The following is a 22,988-nucleotide window of genomic DNA, read 5'->3' as shown; positions in this document are numbered from 1 at the left end:
GCCGATGTTTTTATCCTCCTGGGTGAACGAAGTTAGGAAGATTTTGAAACTCCTGGAAAATGCTTTTTGGTTTGGGTTTGTTTTTTTTTTTTTCCTCCCACTGCATCATTTATCTTGGGGCCAGCCCAGGCTCTTCTGATTGACAGAGCCATCTTTGGGGTTTTTTAATTTTTTAATTCAGTTCTCCTTCCTCCAAGCCACAGGGAAGCACCAGCTGCCATTTAAACCTGGCCCAACTGTCCCTCAAGGCTGGCCTGCAGGCACTGGCGGTGACACTGCTCTAGTGTGGTGGGATGCAACTGACCACTGCCCCTCCCCGGGGAGGGCACAGGGTGCCTGATGTCCCCTGGAAGGCTGGTGGCATGCCAGCACGTCCCACCGACCAATGTTGCCAGGCCTGGAAGGAGAGGTCACAGCAGCCACACCAAACCCCAGCAGAGAGCTGAGGGAACAGGGTGCTGATGGTGGAGACCAGGGCACCTTCCTACGTGCCAGTGACCATCAATGGGTGATGCTGGGCAATAGTGGCAGTAGATTAAGCCCTATGCTGACTTCAGCAGCACTTAGGTGTTTATATGTAAATCCTGACTCTGCAGAAGACACATGGTGATTGTGGCCATGAGGTTGTCCCCTGATGACAGTGTTTAGGCGGATGCTGTGAGCCTCTGCTGCTGTGGGGGAAAGCAAGGTCTGCTGGGGGACCAGATGCGTGTCTGTGGGCTCAGAGCATGCGTGCTGCTGCCTGGCATGCAGACCAGCTAGCAACAGCACAGCCCACCTCTACCTATTGCACTGCCAAGCAAAACAGTGCTGCATCCAAAGTGGGTTGCTCCCCAGCCAGCACAGATTCCAAGAGCATACCCAGGTCAGGGCTTGGTTAAAATCAGTCCAGGAGCTGTGCAAACAACCGTCCAGATGCCAGGTTCTGGTTCTCCCTGTTACTGTCCGATTCATTAAGTACAACTGGTGTTGACCTCTTCTTTCAGCCCCAAAGCAGAGGGGGTGCAGGGAATCACTTCCAGCAGGGTACCAAAGTGACGACCCAGAAATGCATGTGTGCCCAGGAAACCTCTGGGGAAAAGATAAAAACAGCAAGGGGAGTGCGGTCACGGAGACGCAGCAGATTTTCCCTTGCGGGAGGGCTATCTTGTTTGATCTTCCCAGCTCCGAGATGCCATGTGTTTTCCACCTTGCTGCTTACACAGCCTCTTGAGGACATGCTCTGTTTGCTTTGGAGGGGGACGGCACTTCCCACAGTCATTTTTCTTTCCTCCCGGCTGTTTTTCCCTCCGAGGGCCAGTGAGCAGGAAGTCTGGTGGCTGCCTGGCGGCTCGCAGGCTGTCACGAGGCATGGGAGGGCAGCGAGTGGGAAGCTAAAATAAGCTGTCCAGGAGGGTGGTGGTTTCGTTTGCTTGCCCTGCAACATGCCTGGGGCCACAAAGCAAGGATTTGTGTTGTAGGAAATGGCAGTCACATGTGTCTGGTCTCACCCTCCTGCCCTTTCAGCTGATGGGGTCTCAGCACAATGAGTTTAAACATGGGGAATGGTCTGAGGTTGAAATGGAAGCGTGATAGATGCTGCAAGGCCTCTGATTGGAATCCATCTAGCAATTGCTCTGTCCTATCATAAACTCCACTCCGTTGCTGCCGACAAAGCCAGCTGTCCCAGGAGCGGCTAAGGGCAGTGTGTAGTAAGTCATGCCATAAACTACTCAGCCTTTCATCTTATTCAGGGAACGACTGTAAAACTGCATTTCTTTGGGCAATGTATTAGTGGATACCTATATACTGAAGCCTGAAGCAGGGCATTAAAATTAAGAAGCTCTGCCTCTCTCCTGGTAGAATATCTTACCCCAATGGAACAGTGCTTGCTCTCTGTTTTCCCAGTGCTGGAGCTTTTTTAATGACGATTTTCCTGTTCCACCTGCATGTTTGCTTTTCATTTGGCCCAAGCGCACCTCCTTCCTGCTCTCTCAGGTTGTCCTCCCTGGTATATCTGATCCAACCTGCCAGTGGTTTTATTGCTTTACAGAAGAAAATTCCTACCCACACAGGTGCAACGGGTTGTGGAATTAACCCCAGGGGACTCTGTGCAGCAAGACAAACCTGTTCTGGTGGATGGCTGGAGTTGGGGGGTGGGATCACATTCACCAACATCAGCATGATAACTGAGATCCCACAGCTACAGATCCCATAGCTATGAGATCCCATGGCTATGTGCTGGAGTTCCTTCAAGGTCAGGCAGCAGGGGCTAAACGGGTCCTGCAGGAAAAGGCAGGGCTGGATTTGTCAGTCGGATCTGACAGAGCCTTTTCTGATGAACAAGGGTCGATGGTTGTGCAGGCACCACGTGTGTGAAAGGACCTGCACCCATTCCCATGCCAGGCAGGCAGGGAATTCATCCATAGCAGGGAGGGATTTTGTGTAAATGGGAGCGGGGTGAGGAGTATTTGAAACATCAAGCAGGGGCTATGTCGAGTCACATTAAACGGGAAATGGAGTGTGAAACAGAAGCTTGGGCCAACTATCAGGGACTCCTCCTGACCCGATGTCACATCTGTGGGGGTCCAGTGCCCCTGACTGCAGTCACACACGGGGAGGTGGCTGTGTCTGTCCCTCTCCTCACCTCCTCCTGCCCCGACAGCAGGCTGGAGCCACAGGGGCAGCTGATGGCTGCGATGGGGAGTCAGTGCCAAGCTGGCCAGCGTCACGAGGGAACCGAACATACCAGTGGCTCGCAGGCAGGTGCATGGGACATGTCACTGTCCCTGCTCTCGGCAGCCTGTGACCACAGCATGGGCCACAGGGCTGGCTGCCCCCCTGCCTGCCTTCTGGCTCCTGGGGACTGGCTCAGCCTTTGGGTCTTCGCATCTTGTCACTTCACCGCTGCCCGTGTCGCGTCTCTGGTGAGGAGCTGGATGTTGGAGCCAGGGGATCTGACCCTGCAGCGGCCATCAAGGCTGGCATGAGGTGGGATCTCCCCGATGTTGGAGCCAGGGGGTCTGACCCTGCAGCGGGCATCATGGCCGGCGTGCGGTGGGACCCCCCAAGCTGCCCGCCCGCTGCAACAACCCCGGGAGCTTTCCGATGCATTCGCACATGTGGGCGGAAGACGGGGCGCGCGGCTTCCCCACCTACACAGGTCCCAGCGCCAACAGCCTCGGGGTCCCCATCAGACACCCCCCAGCAGCCAAACGCGTCTCTCCCGCTGGCGGGGCTGTGACCTCGGCCTTGGGGCCGGGCGGGGGGCGCAGGCCGCGCCCCTGGCAGCGCGGGCCCCGGGAAGGAGCCGCCCGGGGGGAAGCGGACGTGGCCCCGGCGGGAGGTGCTGCGGGAGGCGGGCCCGGCGTGCCGTGACCCCGCCCGGTGCCGCCCGGTGCCGGCGGGCAGAGGCGGCGGCAGCTGCGCCATGGGGCCGCCCGAGGAGGTGCGGGCACGGCTGGCGCGGTGCGGGCAGAGCCACCTGCTGCGCTTCTGGCCCGAGCTGGGCCCCGAGCAGCGCCGGGCGCTGCTGGCAGCGCTGCCGCCGGGGCTGGGCGAGCACTGCCGGCTGGCGGCGGCGGCCGGGGCCCGGGGCCCGCCGGAGCACCTGGACGGGCGGATGGAGCCGCTGCCCGCCCGGCTGCTGGGCAGCGCCCGCCGCAGCGGCGCCGCCGCGCTGGAGCGCTGGGAGGCGGAAGGTGAGCGGGGCCGGGGGCCTTGCTGCGCCCCCTCCTTCAGCGCGGGGGGCGGCCGCGGGGAGGGGGGGCACAGGGCGGGGTGCCCAGCGCGGCCCTCCCGCTGTTCGGTGCCCAAAATATTGCTGCTTAAAAAAAACACCCGGGGGTGGCTTATACCCGACGGGGCGCGCCGGGGCCGGGCTGCCCCCCGGCGGCATCCTGCCGGTGCGGAGACGGGGGCTGTGCTTAACCCGGGGGGGGGGGGGCCGCAGGCATCCCGTGCGGCGGCACCGTGCTTTGCTGGGGGGTTGGTGTCGGCCAGCGGGGAGGCGGGGGGGGCAGGCAGGGAGTTGGGGGGGCTGGCGGGGAAGGGGAGCAGGCAGGGAGGTGGGGGGGCAGGTGGGGTGGGAGAGGTGTGTGTGTGGGGGGGGCGGGCAGGGGCTGTGCAAGCACATTGGGGCCATGACATTGAACTTGCCCTCTTGGCTGTCACCATACGGTGGCTGGGACATGGGATTTTCCCTCTTGGCTGTCACCGTACGGTGGCCGGGGTACAACTGCTCGGTGCCGGCGGGGGTGAGGACCCTGGCGAGGCTGGGGACAGAGGGTTTGTGTTGCTGCCCAACTGGGAGCGCCCGGGTGATCCCTCAGATCACTTCCAGATGTGAGGGCAGGCCTTGGGCTGGCGAGGGGCCCCATCCCAGCTGTGCCACGTGTGGCGCAGGAGGGAGGTGGGATCTGGCAGCAGAGTGGATGGCTAGTGTGGAAGAAGCCCAGAAAAACCCAGCATCCGTGATTTTTGGAGCCCAGGAGATGCTGGTGGTATTCCCTGGTCACCCCGTGGGTGTGTGAAGGATGGGGTCCATGGCTGGATGTGGTGCTGTTCTCCTCCCGCAGCACGTCTTACACTGACATCCTGCGCTTTTTCCTAAGTTTACACTCCGTTTTATTTATTTACAAAGGTTCAGATCTGTTTCCCCTCCTTCTTTATAAAATATAACAGCACCGTTGAAAAATAATCTTAATAAAAAACAGGAAGCCAGAAAAAACCCAGCTGTGGTCAGAGAGACACTTGCATAAATTGTGGCAAGTGTCCACACAGCCTTGACCTAAACCTGCCAGCAAAGAGGTGGGGGGGTGCGGGCAGGGGAGTAACAATTTGCAAATAAAAGCAAAACCAGCAGTGGCGAGGTCACAGTGCAGAGCTTTTCTGCCACATCAGACTCTGCTGACGGGGCTGAGCAGTGATGGAAGGAGCGAGAGGAAACTCTGGTGACCCAGGGGCCACGTGAGCTTGGTCCAACTGTGGTTTCCACCAGCCACGCTCACGTCTGCAGCTGAGCAGAGGGTGTCAGCACCCAGCCAGCACTGTAGCAGCCACCCAGATGTAACTGGGGGGGGACTTGCCCAGACTGTGGTTGCCTCTTGCTTGAGAGCATCGCAGCAAGGAGGAGGTGAACCTATGAATCCTAGAGGTAGATGGGTCTAGGTCAGGGCTGTGCAGTTCAATTAACAAGTTTACCAAATTGGATCCTTTTTTTTCCACCTTGGCAGGCCAGCGAGGAGCTGGTGTATCTGCCTTGTGCTGCCGCCTGCAGCAAGGAAGGGGAGGGAAGGGAAGGGGCGGCAGGCTGCGTGCGGCTGGCCTCGCTCTCTGGAAGCGGTGCTTACAGGGATCCAGAAGGTCTGTTTGGGATCTCCAGCACCATGCACAGGTCACCTGGCCCTGAAATCCAGATGGCCTGAGCCACGTCAGACTTGCTGGCAGTGTTTCTTAGTTTCTACCAGGAGAGGGGGATGCGGTTCTGGTACCCTGGGGTTTGTTTTTATCAGACAGTTTAATGCTGGAGATGGGAATCGTCCCCTGGGTTTTATTTCCCACAGCAGGGTAATCAGGAGCAAGACTTTGTGCTGCTGAACCTGGGCAGTGCTGGGGTGATGTGTGTCCCTGCAGATATGGCCTCGTTCCTGGGAGCATCCCTGTGCCCCTGCACAGCATTTCCCAGCTCCCATTTCATCAGAGGTTTTGATGAGCTCTTCTGGTTATCTGACTGCTCTGCAGAATTAAGGATTTTGGGGTTTTTGCTTTATTTTTCTCTTGCTGACTGCTGTTGTAATTGGGCTGATGTGCTTGTTCAGCAGAAAAATTCAGTCTGTTCTTGCAAGATCAATCTGTTCTTCCTGCAAAACCTGCTTTTGTTTTTTCCTTTCTGTGCAGAATAAGACTTACTGCAGCATTGGTGGGTATCTTAACAGCCAGCACATCTTCCCTTTTTTGTTTGGTTGAGCTGTTTGTATTTCATATGCTGCAGGAAATAAGTTGGACTTTTTTTTTTTAAGAGGAGTGAATATTTTACTGCAGGAATGTGCATCAAGGTGAGTCAGTTGTTAGGAACTTTAGTTGTGAGTATTGGTAGTTTTGTAGCTGTGGCACAACTGGTGCAGCTGTGGATGAGCCAGATATTTGCATCCTGAGGAGCAAGTAGCTGGAGGCAACTGGATGGTGATGTGTATAAGGCCAACAGCAACCTGGCTAGTATCCGAAACAGTGTGGCCAGCAGGACCAGGGCAGTGATCGTCCCTCTGTACTTAGCATTGGTGAGGCTGCATCTCGAATCCTGTGTTCAGTTTCGGGCCCCTTGCTTCAAGGGGGACGTTGAGGTGCTGGAGCGTGTCCGGAGACAGGCAACAGAGCTGGGGAAGGGTGTGGAGCACAAGTCTGATGGGGAGCAGCTGAGGGAACTGGGGGTGTTCAGCCTGGAGGGGAGGGGGCTCAGGGGGGACCTTCTGGCTCTCTGCAGCTCCCTGACAGGGGCTGTAGGCAGGGGGGGGTCGGTCTCTTCCCCCAGGTAACAAGCGACAGGACAAGAGGAAACAGCCTCAAGTTGCACCAGGGGAGGTTTAGATCAGATATTAGGAAAAAATTCTGCACTGAAAGGGTTGTCGAGCATTGGAACAGGCTGTCTAGGGAGGTGGTAGAATCACCATCCCTGGAGGTGTTTAAAAAACTGGTAGATGTGGTACCTGGGGACATGGTTTAGTGGTGGGCAGGGCAGTGCTGGGTTAAGGGTTGGACTTGATGATCTTAAAGAACTTTTCCAGCCTAAATCATTCTATGATTATTAGTTCCTGTGCTCACTGGGCTTGCTGGCCCTGCACAGCTGCACATGCTGGTCTTGCGGTGCTGTCTCGGCGGCTGTGGCACGGTGACATTCAGAACCTTTGCCATTGCCAGCTCTCTGGGCTCGTGTCCATCCGCTGTGGGTTTTAAATGTGGTTGGGAATCACTGGAGAGTGACTCGTGCAGTGTCATCCTTGGCTGTGGGAATGACGGCGAGTGCACTTGACAGTGTTAGTGGCCAAGGGCTTTTCTTCGCTCAGACACGGCTGTTTATCTTGTTTTACGAGAGGCTTATCGTTACTGTGGAGAGGCCAGGATTAAGCCTGCTCAGGGATAGACTGGCCAAGCGAGAGGCATTTCCTTGCAGAGCGGTGAATCAGCTCCCTGCGCTGGTTGAGCTCAGGACCATGACAGTCGTTATTCCTTTTCCTGGGATAAAGCAGGGGGGGGAGTGGGCAGCATCTGTGCAACCATGTCTTCACCCATGGTAACACTCACTTCTTCAGCTGCAGCCGTGAGTGTCCTCTCCCTGCCGCAGGACAGGGGGAGGCTGCCACAGCAGTGCCCTGAGCTGAAGAGTTTGGCTTTGGTTTCTAACCACAATAATTTTACTTTTCTCTCCCCACTGGTAATTTTGTCATTGCTGCTGGCCACTCTGCTGGCCCATGATCCCTTCCCGCTTGGTCCTATGGCTGTGGCTCCAAGGCACAAGCAGAGGTGATGGCGGGACTGGTCCTGGGGTGGATGTGGGCTCAAGGGCCAGCTGGGAGCTGAGCACCCCTGGCTGGTCTGGTGCTGAGCTGGCTGTCAGTTTGCTGATCTCTGGGTCTGTGTGTGGAGTTGGGAGAAGGGAAGGGAGAGGAGGCTGGTAGGAATGAAGGTGTGCCAGGCTTGTGTGCCAAGCAGAGGTCTTGTCCGCACCCTTTTCCCTCCCTGTTGCTGCCTCTGCACTGGGTCCCAGTGTGGGAACAGCCACCACCTGAGCTGGGGCACTGGGAGACCTGGAGCCCTTTGGTTGTGTCTTTCCCTTCTCCTGCAGTGGTGCTGTATGCTGTCAAACTGTGCTGAGCACGTGGCAGCAAACTGTGTGCCAGGGACTGGAGTGAGTAATTGCGGTGTAACTAACACCTTAGACCCCCCAGCTCTGTGCTTTAAGACTTTTGTGATGGGAAGTTCAGTAAAGATGTGAAGGAGCCGTTAATTGCTTGTGTTTTGTTGCATGAAATTATGCTTATTTTATTTGCATCACCATACAGCTCACCCAGTGCTATTGTTTGTCCCTTTTAAATTTTATGTTTAAACCCATTCAAGCTTCCCCCTCTATCCAAGGACATCCTGAAACTCTGAAATCCCCAGACTTCCACCTGCAGCACAGGTTGCCCTCTAAAGAGCTCTCCTAATCCCACTTGGAGTGGGAGGGTAGACTACAGGTCTCCAGAGGTGGCTTCTAACCAGTGCTTCTGTGGTCCTGCGGACTCAGAGGCTCACTCTGCAGTGAAGCGATGGCAGGGCTGCATCACCGCTTCCTTCTGTGTGCCTGAGTGGGCATCGTGAGCCTTTTCGGAAGGGGTATGTTTAGGCAGAATGTTGTTACTGCTGTGGTGGGACTGAAACTTGTAAGCCTGGGGAGATCAGTAGTATAACTGCACTGAGACAAATGACTTGTGTCTCTTTTTATTGCTGAAAATTAGATTTTTGAACAGAATTAAACCCAAGCCAGGTTGATTTTGCTCCTTTAAACAGCCAATTATTTAAAGATGAACATAAAACCAATTTTTCTTCTAATTCAGTATCTTTGGTCCCTATGTCTTCCAGTCCAAGCAGGAATTTTTTAGTCCCAGGTGTGGTTAAAACTGGGGGGGTGTTATCTCCTCGGATGTTGGGGTGAAGCACGGGGTGCCCTGGACCACAGGGAGCAGTGGCAGGTGCAGCGATGTCTGGTAGACTTCTGGCATTAGGTTGCAAAAGGCTCTGGTAGTGTAACGTGGAGCAGCAGAGGTGTAGCCGCTGACCTGGGCAGTCCCAGGGCTTGCTGCATTCCTGGAGGAACGCAAAGTGTTCCCTAAGGAAAAACCTTTCTCATGGTTGTCAGTCACAAAGTGTTCCCTAAGGAAGAACCTTTCTCATGGTTGTCAGTTGTTACTGTGATGCTGGCTTGAGAGAAGACAGGGAACAAAGGCTGTGAATGGGCTGGGTGTTTATTATGTGGTCTGGTTCTTCCCCAAGTTTTGGACTTTTCTGTTTTTTTGGGAGAGATGGTACTGTTTTTAATTAGGTTGTGGGAGCTGCGGTTTCTGCAGGCTTGGCTGTGTCCTGACTGCAGCAGAACAGAAGTTGGAGCACAAGTACGGATAGCTGATAAGGCAGATTCCAGATATGCTAGTCCTTTACTGAAGATGACAACACTTCAGTTCTTTGAGATGTAGAAATGTTGGTGACAGGGACCTCTGGAGGTTTCTAGTCCAACCCCTATTTGGAACAGGACCATACCCAGCCCTCGGTCAGGTCAGGTATGGCTTTATCAAAGTAAGCCTTGAAAACCTTAGGGGACATCCCCCACCTCTCTGGATGGCTTTTCCAGTGCTGCACCACCTTTCTAGTAAAGAGTTTTAATCCTAATGTCGATTTTGAACCTCCTAAGTTGCAACCCGTGGCTATTGCCTGTTGTTATGCCATCTGCTGCTTTAGGGGATGAAACTGCCACATCAAAGATGTGAAATGAATTTTTTCATATCGTGCACAGCATCTCATTTCTCTCTGAACTGCCAGCAGTGGGCATTGAACTGGCAGCTGCTGGCTGTTGCCTGAGCTCAGCAGAAAGGCTCAGGAGAAGAGCACAGGGTGTCGATTGCTTTTGTGATTCTTATGTTCCTCTTTCTCCCATTCAGGCTTGCATCAGATCGCGCAGAACAAGGTGGCAGTGCTGCTCCTGGCTGGCGGACAAGGAACTCGCCTGGGAGTGAGCTATCCCAAGGGCATGTACAACGTGGGGTTGCCCAGTGGCAAGACCTTGTATCAGATCCAAGCAGAAAGAATCCGCAAAGTGGAGCAGCTCGCTGGCCAGAGACACCACTGCAAGTGTGCCATCCCCTGGTAGGTGACCTGGAGCCAGAGACCTACTGTGCAGGGGTCTTTGCATTGTGCTCTTGCCTATGCTGTCTTCTAGAAGTGGTTTGCTGGGTGCTATACAAAGGGAGACTTTTGTCTGCAGGATTTGCAATGCCAGCAGCTAGAGGAGGGTGCACGGGGATGGGAAGTGGTGGGTCCGTGTCTGCAGACCTGAGGGACCGTGCACTGCCCTTGAATCACTGACCTCTACCCTAACTGCTGTACCATGCTGCCTTTTCAAGCACAGTCCCTGACAACAGTAAACAGCACTTTACAGTGCCTGCTTCAGATGCTTCGCAAGAGATTTCATGTTTGTGCTGTGCTTTCTCAGGTTCTTGCATGGAGGGAGAGATCGCCTAGAACTCGCCTTCCAAGACCCTCTGCCTCCCCTTGCCTGCAGTTTCTGCCACAGCAAAAAACCACCTTCCCTCACAGTAGTAAATGCTTGTCACGCTCCGTGTTCAGGCCACCTCCTGCTGTCGCTGTGTATAGCTGGCTGCCATTTCTCCTGGCTGCTCATAGCCTTCAAAAGCCTTCAAAAGAGACGAGCTCTGTGCAAGTTGCAAAATATGAATACCCTATGGGATGTGGTGGGGGAGATAGAGAGAGGGAGGTGCTGCAGCATGCTTCTGGTAGTGTTTTCTGCTAAGTGCTCTTTGTTGGATTATGAAGAGGTACCTTCATGAAATCAGTCTGGCCTGAGCTGGGGTTTAGGAAGAGTGAAAGAGCAGGTGCCCGAGGCATTCAGAGAAGCACATTGTTTTACAAATGGTGTTTCTTTCTGTAGCCATGCATGCATGACCTGAATTGCAAATGCACCATCCCTGGTGCTACTGGAAGCCAGGACAGGTTATTTGCAGGATGAAACATCTGATTACATTTACAGTTTCAGTCCCTGGACTGAGGAGGCAGTTGGCTGCTACAGTACAGCAGAGGCCAGGCCGTGCTGTGCTGCAAAAGTGTAAATTGTGTGTGTGTGTGTGGTCCAGGCTCTGCAAGGGGTTGATTCCCCATGTGTGCTGACAAAGGACCCTGTATACCTATTCTAGTAATTGTTGAAATGCTTGACAGGTAGATGATGAAGACGGCTTGACAAGTAGATGATGAAGATGGCTCGTAGCTGCTGTTGAAGAAGGAGGGTAATGGAGGGGGAGACAGCAGCAATGTGGAGGTGGAAGGAGATGAGGAAATAGAGAAACTTAAGGGAAAAACAAATCATGCAGCCAGTATTTGAAAATGCTGCTGTTTGCCTTGGCACAGAAGAGGCACTGGCCGACTGAGCTGCTGTGGATTTGCAGCTCATTCTCAGCACCTCGTGCTGGTCAGTCTTTCTTTAGACACTTAACATCAGTTTGAATCTAGGCTGAATGAGGCTATTGTACCGTCCTTTGCCTTGTTTTCCAGCTCATTCGGATATGCAGTTCACATTTAGCATTTCTGTCCTGGCTGGAGCTAAGCCTGAGGGTGGGGTTGTGCAGAAGACCCTGTGCAGTCCTCCTGCGGGATGAGTTCTGGAGGAGAGCAATCCTGCTCTGGTTGCAAACTGCAGGTTCCTGTAGCGTCTCTCATTTAACATTCTTGAGTTTCCTTCCTTTTGTGTTCTGTTTGTAGTTTTCTCTTTGGCTTGTGCTTTTCTCGCTCATTACTCAGCACCTGTTCCTATCCAGGTACATCATGACCAGTGAGTTCACGCTGGCACCGACAGAGGAGTTCTTTGTAGAACACAACTACTTCAACCTGGATAGATCCAACGTGGTCATGTTTGAGCAACGGATGCTGCCCGCTGTCACCTTTGATGGGAAGGCCATCTTGGAGGAGAAGGGAAAAATTGCTATGGCTCCAGGTACCCCGCCGTTCATTCTTAACGTTGCTCATGCAGTGATGTAATATGTGTTGATAATTGCTACTAGCCATCAGCCAGCCTTGGCACATGGAGCAGGCTTTGGAGGTCAGTGTTAATGATTCTGATTAGCATGGGAGGATTCAGTTAAATGTTCAGGCTGGTAATCAAGAGTGTAGCAATTGCTGTGTAGTTCTTGCTGGAGATTTGCCCACAGCACATGTTTTTTATCAAAGTCTGGGAGCATTGGCAGGATTAGGAGCGGTACAGTGGCAGGTTAGGAACAGCGTGCATCGGCAGGGCTGTGCGTGGGATCCCTGGGGTGTTGCCTCCTGGGAAGAAGGTGCTGGGAGCTGGGCTCCCGTTTGAGGCTGATAGCTGGAAATGGGTAAAAAAGCAGCAAGCGGGTTAACTCTTTCTAAAATGATTGCCATGTCTCACCTAGTAAGGTTCTCCTCTTACTCTGGAGATGGTAAATGGCTCGGTGAAGGTAGCTGGGTTGGGGCTGTCTTGCAGTGATGTGGTTTTGTGGCTACAGAGTGGTATTCCTGAGCTGACAGGGGTGTCAGAGGAGGTGACAGGGGTGTCAAGAAGAGGAACTGTGGAAGGGTGATCTGTGATGAACCAAAATGCAACTGTCTTTTGTGCATCTGCAGTTCAAGCGTTTAAAAAGTCATTGGGAAGTTGCAGGGGGAAGATAAACAGAATCTTCCCCCTGCAGATTATTAAGTCCCCAGAATCAGACTTATTTTTGTCTTTTTCTCCAAGCTGAGTTTTAAATACGCTCTCGCTCTGCACTGAGGAGAAGAAATAACAGGCTTTTCCCACCCTCTGCATCATGTTTTGCCCTGTAGTGTTTTCCCTCCACAGATCTTACAAGGCTTCATAAAGTTTTGTAACTCTTCTCTGCGAGGCTGGTCCCCGCAGTCCCATGCTGCTGGTGAGGGAGCTGGGGTGTGGAGGGCAACAGGCTTGTCTGAACTGTGGCAGAGCTGGAAATAAAACCTGGTAGCAGTGAGTCTTGGCTAGAAAGCATTCGCTGCGCTGCTCTTCAAGAAAGTTTGTTCAGGACTTTCAACTTACACTGTTAGTTGCAAAAACTCCATAAAGTCACTAATTAACCAGGGCTTTCTCTTTTCTCTTGTGTTATAGATGGCAATGGTGGCTTATACCGTGCTTTGGTGGATAATAAGATCTTGGATGACATGAAGCAGCGTGGAATCCAGTATGTCCATGTATACTGTGTGGACAATATCCTCGTGAAAATGGCAGATCCAGTCTTCATAGGCTTCTGCGTTTCCAAAGGGGCAGATTGTGGTGCAAAGGTGAAGCGGAGCTAATGCCGGGCTGTTTTCCCCTGGGGAGTTAAAGTCTGATTACACTTGGAAGCTGCTGGCTTGAATGAGCTGAGGTGTTCAGACCTTTGAACAGCGGCTCACTTCAAGCAGATTTAGAGGAGCTGCTTGCTGCCTGCGTTGCATTCAGAGCTCCCACCTGCGGGTGTCCTCCTCTGCTCTTCCTGGAGTGCTGTGGAAAATTAACTTCAATTAAAGCAGGGACTGTGACTGCACAGGAAACTACAGACTGGAATTGCTTCCTCTTTGTGCCCTGCCCTTTCTACAAAGGCACTTGGGCCATCTAGAAGCCACATTGGACTGGGTTGTAATGCGTTTTATAAATGTACCTTTAAGTCCAATGGAGGCATTCCTTATATCCCACTGTGGAAGATGGGGAAAGCCAAACCAGCCTGCTTTTTGTCCCCATTAGGCAGCAGGTATATATTACTTTAATCATTAACACTGTTCATGCAAATGGGGAGCTGAGGGCTAATACCTGCAGACGTTTTTCATTTAATGCCGGGTCCCAGTCCTTGACAAGAGAAGTGCCCCCCTGTGTGCTAATTTTTTTTTAACTGGTTTGTCTTCTGAGCAACTGTGCAATTAAGCGTGTGAATACAGAGTTTGATGTCCAGTTGTTGGGCAGAATGTGCCTCTGGGATACCCTGCACACTCGGCACTGCCCTGCCCGTGCTCTGAAGGTGCTGCAGGATCAGCGTGCAATAGTCCTGTAGGATCGTTTGTATGTGGGAGCTGGTTGGAATAGTGCTGGGATTTTCTTCATCCTTGTCATAGCCCTCTGTCCTGTGGCTGCAGGTGGTGGAGAAAGCCTACCCCACGGAGCCTGTTGGGGTGCTGTGCTGTGTGGATGGGGTCTACCAGGTGGTGGAATACAGTGAGATCAGCCTGGAGACTGCACAGCAGCAAAGCCCCGAGGGGGGACTGATGTACAGCACTGGCAATATCTGCAACCATTTCTTCACAGTCGAGTTCCTGGAGGCAGTGGCCCAGTAAGTCCCAGCAGACCTGCTAGGCAGCTGTGCAGCCCAGAAATGCCTCCAACAGTGGGTCTTCCCGTTTGCCACCCTGGAATTGCAGTTATGGTACCTCCTGCTCTGCTCTTCACTTCTGCTCTCCTCCAAACAGTCCAAAGCAGTGATGTTCCCCTTCTGAGAGCCCCAGCGTGCTCCTCAGGCCTTACCTAATGAAGAGGTTGCCTGCTTTGCTGTAGCTAGATTGACCAAGATACACCAGTGCATGACCCCCTGGGCCTGCAAAGGTGAACAGCCATGCGGGCTGCAGTGCTGGCCATGATGCAGCCCCGTGCTGAGGATTTTCAATGGAGGTGTCACCCATGGCATCCGTTGGGGCAACAGAGGTTAGGGGAGAGGATGAAGCGGGGGAAGGAGCCTGCAGTTTGGTGTTGGGAGGTGGGGATGTGATGCTGGGCATTCAGTGAGCAGCTGTACGACCTTCCTGAAGAGCTTGATCCACCCTTGTGTGAGGGACCTGCTTTGCTCTGCTGTCATCCCTGTCAGGTAACAATTGGGTTACCTTTTTTTTAATCTTTGCCTGCAATTTCAGCTCTACGCTAGGTTCTTGGTCTCCTCTTGCTTTACCCTGTCATGTCGCACTGGTGCAGGGCTGCTCTGCTCCGTGAAGTGTTTTTCCTGGATGTGACTTGGATCAGTTTGGAGAGAGCAACACCCACAACAGCTGAGAGATGACCCAGAGCAGTAATAAGCCATCTGCTTCCCAGAAATGTATTACTTCATTCTAAGTGGGCAGGAAGGAAATGAACTTGTTTCTTCTCCTTTTGCAGGAAATATGAACCACAGCTGAAGCATCATGTAGCCATAAAGAAGGTGCCCTACATTGACGAGGAGGGAAATCTGGTAAAACCGCTAAAACCAAACGGGATAAAGCTGGAGAAGTTTGTGTTTGATGTGTTCCAGTTCTCTAAGTTAGTGGCAGACATGATTTTATTTTTTCCCTCCCTTTCTCAATGTTTTGTTTGAATGACTGTAGGTTGTAACAGGCCTTGCCAGGGAGCGTGTGGTTTGTGGGTGGCTTGTTAGGAAGGATGCTGGATTTACACCAAGCTCCAGCGCAACAGTAACGCTGCAGGCTCCAAGAGGTGCAGTTGCAGGGTGCTTGGCATAGCCCGGCTTGCTCTGACCATGCTCCCAGAACTGTTCCTTCTTCCAAGGATGTGTTGGCTGGCCTGGCATCTGCTAGTCCTGTGAAAGAAAGAAAGAAAGAAAGAAAGAAAAAAGGAAATCGAACTCAAAGCCAGCATTTAATACAAGCCCATGTTGGAGTATTCAGATTTGCAAAAATTGGGTCTTTGAGGATTGTGGCTTCCCTGGCAATTGCTGCTCTGGTTATGTTCTTGGTGTGTGTTATGCCAGGGCTCAGCTTACACTCTTTGTTCTTGGAAAACAGGTTGCTTGAGCACTGTGGGGCCAAGTTACTGTTGCTGTGGGAACTGTCAGTGTTGACTTGCCAAGCTCTGAAACATAGCCGAGTGCGCTGTGCCACGGTGTTAGCACAGTCGGGGTACTTACTTTGTGTTTGGGGAATACAGCTTTTAATAATTTAGGAATTTAGCATAAATGTTCTTATAAAACCTATTTTTCAAGGTCTGGAATTCAGCAGTAAAGATTTTGTTTTAGGCTTAAATAAATGGCAAAAAGAGACCTCAGGCAAACCGAATTATCTTTGTTTTGGGGATAGTATTATTTTTTTTTGAGAGGATTCACTTTAGGACAGAGAGCCCAAGGTTTGAACTGGTACCTGTTATCTGACATGCATTCAGTAAAGAAGTATCATGCTGAATATTCAACGTTCTGAGCTTTGAAAGGACTCATTTGCAAGTAGTGATTCCTTGTACTTTTTTAATAATACAGCAAAACCAGCTTGGCAGCTGCTCTTCACATGTGAAATGCAGAAATGCACAGATGCTGCTGTGGGATGTTTTAATTTGCATTCTCATTTCTGGTAAACAGCTGTACTTAGCTTTCAACTGTGAATCCTCCCGTATTGCTTATTCATCCCTGGGAACTGGTGTCCTCAGTTGACCTTGCCTACAGACTCCCAAGTGGAGTGGCCATTTCTTGGAGCAGGGGTGCTGTGCTGTGAAGTGAGCCGCACAGCTCGGTGCTGTGTCTGAGCTTCAGAGCTTCAAGCATCACTGCTCTCTCCCTCCTGCCATGCTCTTAGCTGAGACTTTTTGTCCAGGAGCCTCCCAGTGTCTGGAGAGGTTTCTGTGGGACCTCTGCAGAACTGTGGCTTTGCTTCTCACCTGTGTGCAGCTTTTGGAGGGTCGTGAAGCTGCTGTTATGTCCCCAAGGAGATTGGGCTTCTTGTGTTTTTCCATTGTACAGCCCTGGTACGTCTTTGCTCTTCACGTGGGAGGTGGGCTTTCCTTAGCTTGACTGCCCCAGGCTGCATACATCGCTGGTCCCTAAAATATGTATGAGCCTTTCCCCATGAAAGTTGTTGTTGCATCAGCAGGGCTGATGACTAGCTTTGTTTTTCATTATCGTTGTTTTCGGTAGGAATTTTGTGGCATTTGAAGTTTTGAGAGAAGAGGAGTTCTCACCACTGAAAAATGCAGACACAGCTGACAAAGACACTCCTACCACTGCTCGGCAAGCCCTCCTGGCCCAGCATTACCGTTGGGCTCTCAAGGCTGGGGCCAGATTTCTGGATGAAAATGGTTGCAGGACACCAGAGAAACTCAGGTACAAACCTCTGTGACCACCTTTGCAGCTTCTCTGCCTGTGGCCACCCAACCATGCTGGCTGGCTAACGGTATGGTTGTTTACAAAACTGGGCATTACTTTGATCACAGGGTGACTTGGCATGATTTTAGGTCTTTTCTGAACATGCAGCGTGATGTCTGTTACACCTCCTGCTCTGGTAGTGGTTGTGAGTGCTCTAGGTGGTAATGCACAGTGCTCTGGGCTTTATTGCTGCTAGAGATTCCTGCACTCGGGGTCATGAGTTGACTCTTGCTATAGGAGTTCATCGGGCAATGGCAACCTCTTCCATCATTCTGCATTTAGCCAGCCCAAGGAATTGTAATTTTTAGTCCTCACCAGCTTTTTTGAATGTAGTCTCATGTTTAAAGCCCAGCAAGATTCTCGGGTGGGCTTAAGGATCAGCTGTTACAACAATGACCAATTCAGATATTTCCTGCATCACACTGAATAGGAAGCTGTTTTTACTCCATGGGGCTATTACTTCATCAACTCACAGTTTAATAAACCCACAAGCTGTTCACTTTACCTGAAAAGCACTCTATAAAAGCAATGGTTTTGTTTTGATGAGAAACATTTGAGACCTTGTATTTTCACAGTTTGTGTTTGAATGATGTCTGGTGCATGTGAGTATAACAAATGTCTTATCCTTCTGGATATCCTGTTCTTGATGATCTTTCGAAGAAGATGCACTGTTTTCTAAGCATAGCAAGAAGTTAATCCTGTGTTTTCTAGTCTCTCAGGAACTGAAGATCCTCCAGCCGTGTGCGAGATTTCTCCATTAGTGTCTTACTTTGGAGAGGTGAGAATAACTATCTATGGGAGGTATTTTTAAGAGTGTGCAGGTATGCAGGTTTCCTTCCAGACACGGGGGATGTATTTAGCCTGGGCTTGCTGAGACGTTGTAAGATCAAGGGAACTAGGACTTGGGCTCGTGGTTATCCTTCATGGTTCCACTGTGGTTTACTCTTCAGCACTTGGTTTGATCTCAGTTTTAGCCATCTGTAAAATGAGATTTGCAACAAGTCTGCACAGTTTCATGAAGACTCCCAAGTACTTTGAGACCTTCTGAATGAAAAGTGCAGAATATTCAAATTACACAATTCATGGGATCACTATACTTTACATCTTCACTAGGTTTTTGTGTGCAGGTGGCAAACATCGCAATCGATGTGTTGTAAGAACAAAATGAAAGCAACACGATTTAAGTTGATTTTTCTTTGCTAGGATTATTCTAATGTGAGTTAAGGACACACCTTCCCATGTCTGCCCCTCCTCAGGAAGCTTGTTTCTGAGATCTGTTGTTTTATGGTTCTTCAGTGCCTCTCCTTCATGAACCCCAGGCATGGGGCTGAAATACTTTCCATCTCTGTCACCAGGGAAGGTGTTGCTGTTGTCTGTTCTTCCCGTGACCTTTTAACTTTGGGTCGTCAGTTGTTCTTTGAGGACATTACATAGACTTAAAAATAGTGCAGGTAACCAGCCAGATCCATTTACAGGCTAACGGTACTGTTTTCACATGTTCTCAGGGTCTGGAGGCGTACATGAAGAACAAAGACTTCCCTTCTCCCTTTGTACTTGATGAAAACAAAGCAGCAATGCTAGGAAATTCTTGAAGAGGAGGGAGGCCTTTCCCCCTCAAATCGGATACCTGTCTGTCAGATCCATTATAAGGACTGACGTCACTGAAATTGTCAGCTATGAAGTGCATTATATTAAAAAAAAAAATATTGCTTTGCAGTATTGGATTGATGCCAGATCCTTGCAGCAGTTGTGTTTACACACATGTGTGTGCTCACTAGTTCTGTTTGGTAACTTTGAAGGCTATGCCTTTTACCTCAGTCTGTTCTGTAGACTTGGATTTGAATGAAGATTAATACCTTCCAGGTACCAAACAGATTTTATATTTCTTATTTGCTGCGCATACATGTATGTAAAAGAGCCAGTCAGGGTGGTAATAAACCAGCTTTGCATTCAAGATTAAATCTCTTCAGTGCCTTGTTAGGTATCTTGTTTGTGCTGCTTGGGGTGTTTTTTTTGTTGTTTTGGTTTTTTTGTTGTTTTTTAAAAATTGTGTACACAGCTGAAGAATCAGTTTGAGGTCCCATCCTGAAAATTACAGAATGACTTTGTGTACTGGGGTCTTTCTCTCCAGAGATCCGTCTTTTCCCTAATCGTATGCTGGTTAGAAGATTCAATTCTGCAATTGTGTCCTCTAACCAGATCACGCAGAGGAGTCTGCTGCAGGTAGGGATGCTGCTGTGTGTAAGCATTGCTTGAAGTTTGGACTCCAGAGCAGAACAGACTAGTTAGTATGTCTAGGAACGCTGGTGCCATTCCAAGAAAACATAACCATAAACATATGCAGCTTAGACTGGTTGCTCTTTAGAGCTCTAGTGACCTGGGTTTTTTAATTAAAAAAAAAAAAGAAAAAGGCGATGAGAAATTTTTTTCACAACCCTCTGCTCTTCCTATCTATAACAATCATTTATATACTTTTCATTTTTCTGTTTAATGTATGCAATATACCCTCAAAGGGGACTCTCTTAAAAAGTACCTGAATGTTAATAAGAGGAACAAATCCTGATGGCAGAATTTAATGCTTAACCAAAACAACAACCAAAAAGACTTAATCCCAGCATAACTGGTGTACACAGTGAAACACCAGCCTCTGCTTCTACAGTTTCTGGCTAGCAGTTTTCCAGCACTTTCACCTATGAAATAATTCTTTAGATGCCTTCCTTTTAAATATATTACCATAATGTAAAGATAGGTGTTAGCTAATTAAGGACGTTAATTGTCAGAACATATGTAGCATGTGACCTCAGCCCTGGCCAAGGGATCCCAGGGTGGCTGTGATCCACAAATGATGGTTCTTGTTCAGCCTTTGGACATTGCCCTGGGCAAGCTCGTGCCATTCGGGCACCTGCCTGCTGTAGGCACTGAACACACCAAAGTCATCTCACCCTTAATGAGGATGCTTCAGGTGCACTGCTGGGTGGCCTTTGCCTGAGGAGCACTCTGTACTTTTCCCCTAAATCAGGTGTTAAGGAAGGTGGTGAGGAAGATGCCTCATCTGGAGTGTTATTGCATGCATGTGCTTCTACTGAGGAATTGCTGATGTTATTTTATTAAGCATAAATCTTTTTAATAACTTCTGTGGCTTTCTGTAATTCCTGAGGTGAAGCTGTGTTCAGAATATTGGGGAAGTATAAAAATGTCTTTGGGAGTAAATACAGTGTGTACTTCAGTTCATCTTTTCCAAAGCAAGCATCTAAATGTCGATGGCAGAGTGTATCTGTGTGCACATCAGCAATGAATGTTTTGCACATGCAAACCAGCTAATGACAGTTTTGATTACCTCAGTTTGCACGTGCAGCCAGGAATTCCCTTTTTTAGTATAAATTAAGCATTTGTCCTTGAATCCAATTCTGTAATTCTTTTCACATGGTGTTTCTATGGGTCATTCCATTCCTGTCAGTCAAGTTTTATATTGGAGAACAAATTGTGTTGTATCTTTGTGAGTATTGCTTGTTGATTCAGGCACATGCTTGTTTTAAATTGCACTGTGCTATAAAGAAAGGATGTTTCTTTTGCTCTTCCTAAAATGCTTTCTCTTTTGAAACTTTGGTTCCCATGTGCCTTAATCATGTGTACACTGCGCTGCTGACATGGTTTTTAGAGGTTGTTTTCAAGGAGAAGCTGAATTAGAATGCTGAATGCCTTGTCTGTTGGGTTTTTTTCTATGACAGCTCACATTTTAAACTGGATCATAGAAAAAACGTTGAGAGAACTTAAAAAAAGAATAAAATCTCTGTGTAACAAAATAATTCTGGTATGCATTATGAAATTTAAAAAGTACCTGAAACAAAGGGAGGTCCTATAGTACTCCAGAAACTTTTGGACACTTAAGCATTTTTATAATAAAGATGTTACTGTGATTTCTATGTGTCTGTGTCTCGTCCATGAGGAAAATATGCTTGTTGTCTTTGTCCTTATGTGTCATGGGTGTTGTCACCACAGCTGCAGGACACTGAGACAGTGTCACTGAGGGCGTGGCTGGAAGCCCGCGCTTCAGATGTACAAGGGGATGTGGAACTCAGCACAGGATAATTCCTGAAGGGGTCTGATGCTATGGGATATATTTTTGCGTCAGAAAATGGAAGACTGTGTTCTTGCCTGCAATCTTATTTTTTTCCCAAGCTTTTCAACTCAGTTTACTGAGGGGAAGGAGTTTAACTGTGGGTGGTGTGTGTGTTTTTCTTTTATTTTTAAGTAGATTTGAGTGATTTAGATCTGAGTCAGCCTTTCACAGTTATGTAGGTAATGACCGCTCACTGTAATGCAACGTTTGCTTGGCTTCCCATTGACAGGCACTTTCTGAACTGGGCTCTATTTATAGAACAATCAGTAGGGGAAGTTAGTAATTTTTCACAAAGCAGAGATTGTCCCCTCTTGGGGGTTTAGTGCTGAACCCAGCAAAGCTCAGAAGTAGATACACTTAATTCCTTACTATTCCACCCCATGTTGCTCTCTTGGCACCCATGTGAAGGCTGCTGAGGTTTTTAATGTATCCTTAAGCTACATGAATCAGTAGTTTCCTGTGATAGGAAAATAAATACTAAAGATTAATGCATGCTTCAGGCTTCTGTTAAATTGTTCCTTCCCTTGTTTATGCAGTGTTCATATCTACCAGAACTGTTTGCTTGCTTAGTTTTTTTAATCATGAAATGCTTAGAAAAATGCCAAATACTCCATTTGTTCTGGAAATCTAGTGAGGTGGATTCCAAATTTAAAGGCTTGAATGATGCATGTTAACTGAATAGTTAGGCACGGCAGACTGTGAATTCAGTGCCAGCACTAAAAGCAGTAGTCTTAAAGCAGCTGCTTCAATGCTTTCTTTTTCCTGTTGGACTACGAACCTGATCTAGAAAGAACATTTATTACAAAACCAGTCATGTGGCTCTGAATGTGTATATCACGAAACAGCACTCTTCCCTGTTCTTCTATGTCCGCTGGTAATGTCCCTCCTCCTCCCCAGTGAAGATGCAGGGAACTATTTGCACAGGGAGTGACAAAGGGCTGGGGGTCTTTGGAGAAGCAGATGAGAGAAGGAATTGTGTGGGGCAGGTGGAGCCTACTGAGTACCAAAATTTAGTGCCAGGTCTTGCAGAAGGGTTTATTTACACAACTGCTTAAGTTGCTTTTTCACTCACCCATTCGCATCCTCTCAGATATTTCAGTTGTCTACTCTCAGGCCTGTTGTGTTCCCACCTTGTCTGCCCAGGACTCCCAGTATATGACGTAGAGGACAAGGGATGCCAGCTGTAAAACGTGTCTCTGGGGTTTTCACTGGCAGATGATAAATAAGACAGTTCTCTGTCCTCTCAGAGTCAGCAGTTGTTTGGGGTTTTCCTTCACTGTGCTCGCCTTCCCCGCAGGCTGGCAGGAGGAGCAATAGTGTCTGCTGCATCCTCCTCTTGCTGGGGCACAGTGTCTTCGGCTGCATGGTTGGTCCTGAGCCTTACCAGTGTGGTTCTCCAAGCTGGATGGGAGCTCACACCTCCTGAGCTTGACTGATGGGAGTGCACAGGCCGTTCTGTTACTGGTCATTGTTTTTTCCTGATCACCTCTGATGCACACATTTCCATTTATGTTTCTTTCATGCCAGTATTTCTCTGACTGGTGTCTATATTATAACCTCACAACACAGAGGAAAAGCGGGGGTTCCCGGCCTCTCCTTCCGTCTCATTTACCCCTGTCAGGGAGCTGAAGTCCTTGCTGGGCAGGGCCTGGCTTCGTGGTAAAAGCAGGGAAAATGAAGGAAATTCAGCCCCAGACACCACTAACCCTCAGCCCGAAAGGGGTGCCCGTGCCAGCATGAGCGGTGGCTTTGCTCAGGGTCGCAAGGGTCCCCCTCCGAGTGCTGCGGCCCCCGGTGGCACCGGCGGCAGGGACGCAGGGCCCCCGCGCTCCCTGAGGCGGTGAAGGCTGTGGCTGCCGCCGCCCTGCCTGCGGTGAGAAGAACGAGCCCCCACGCTCCCTCCGCGCTCAAGGGGGCCGGAGCCTGCCGCCGTCCCCGGCAGCCACCCCCGCCGCCGTGGCGGCCCTGGCTCCCCCGTGGCGGGCCGGTCCCCCCGCGGCCGCCGTTGCTAGGTT

General features: G+C 50.1%; 1 protein-coding gene and 1 long non-coding RNA gene across 3 annotated transcripts; one reads left to right on the top strand and one right to left on the bottom strand.

Moving 5' to 3' along the window:
• The first annotated feature begins 3,351 nt into the window (after nucleotides 1-3,351).
• On the top strand, nucleotides 3,352-20,770 carry UAP1L1 (UDP-N-acetylglucosamine pyrophosphorylase 1 like 1). Of its 2 annotated transcripts, none has more exons than XM_055720731.1 (9): nucleotides 3,352-3,680; nucleotides 9,669-9,873; nucleotides 11,556-11,731; nucleotides 12,881-13,053; nucleotides 13,882-14,075; nucleotides 14,888-15,028; nucleotides 16,626-16,811; nucleotides 17,565-17,631; nucleotides 18,359-20,770. In XM_055720731.1, the coding sequence occupies exons 1-9, from the start codon at nucleotides 3,410-3,412 to the stop codon at nucleotides 18,443-18,445; spliced, it is 1,500 nt and encodes a 499-aa protein (XP_055576706.1). In that variant the 5' UTR covers nucleotides 3,352-3,409; the 3' UTR covers nucleotides 18,446-20,770. The 2 variants fall into 2 exon arrangements, with proteins under 2 accessions (XP_055576706.1, XP_055576707.1); XM_055720732.1 differs by lacking the exon at nucleotides 3,352-3,680 and adding an exon at nucleotides 5,095-5,113.
• On the bottom strand, nucleotides 15,030-22,986 carry LOC114016628 (uncharacterized). The gene is made up of 2 exons (XR_003561193.2): nucleotides 22,046-22,986; nucleotides 15,030-15,305 (listed from the first exon to the last, which is right to left on the bottom strand). It is a non-coding gene; the product is annotated as an uncharacterized LOC114016628 (long non-coding RNA).
• Nucleotides 22,987-22,988: the final 2 nt, after the last annotated feature.

The sequence above is a fragment of the Falco cherrug genome, chromosome 9, assembly GCF_023634085.1.
Source record: "Falco cherrug isolate bFalChe1 chromosome 9, bFalChe1.pri, whole genome shotgun sequence".
Classification (NCBI taxonomy): domain Eukaryota; kingdom Metazoa; phylum Chordata; class Aves; order Falconiformes; family Falconidae; genus Falco; species Falco cherrug.
This window is presented reverse-complemented; position numbering and strand designations above follow the sequence as displayed.

What these genes read in the sequence shown, in the direction of transcription:
- UAP1L1 (XM_055720731.1), top strand. Translation starts at nt 3,410, where the DNA reads ATGGGGCCGCCCGAGGAGGTGCGGGCACGGCTGGCGCGGTGCGGGCAG. An exon ending in AAAAATTGCTATGGCTCCAG is followed by an intron (nt 11,732 to 12,880) that starts GTACCCCGCCGT and finishes CTTGTGTTATAG; the next exon opens with ATGGCAATGGTGGCTTATAC. An exon ending in TAGTGTCTTACTTTGGAGAG is followed by an intron (nt 17,632 to 18,358) that starts GTGAGAATAACT and finishes ACATGTTCTCAG; the next exon opens with GGTCTGGAGGCGTACATGAA.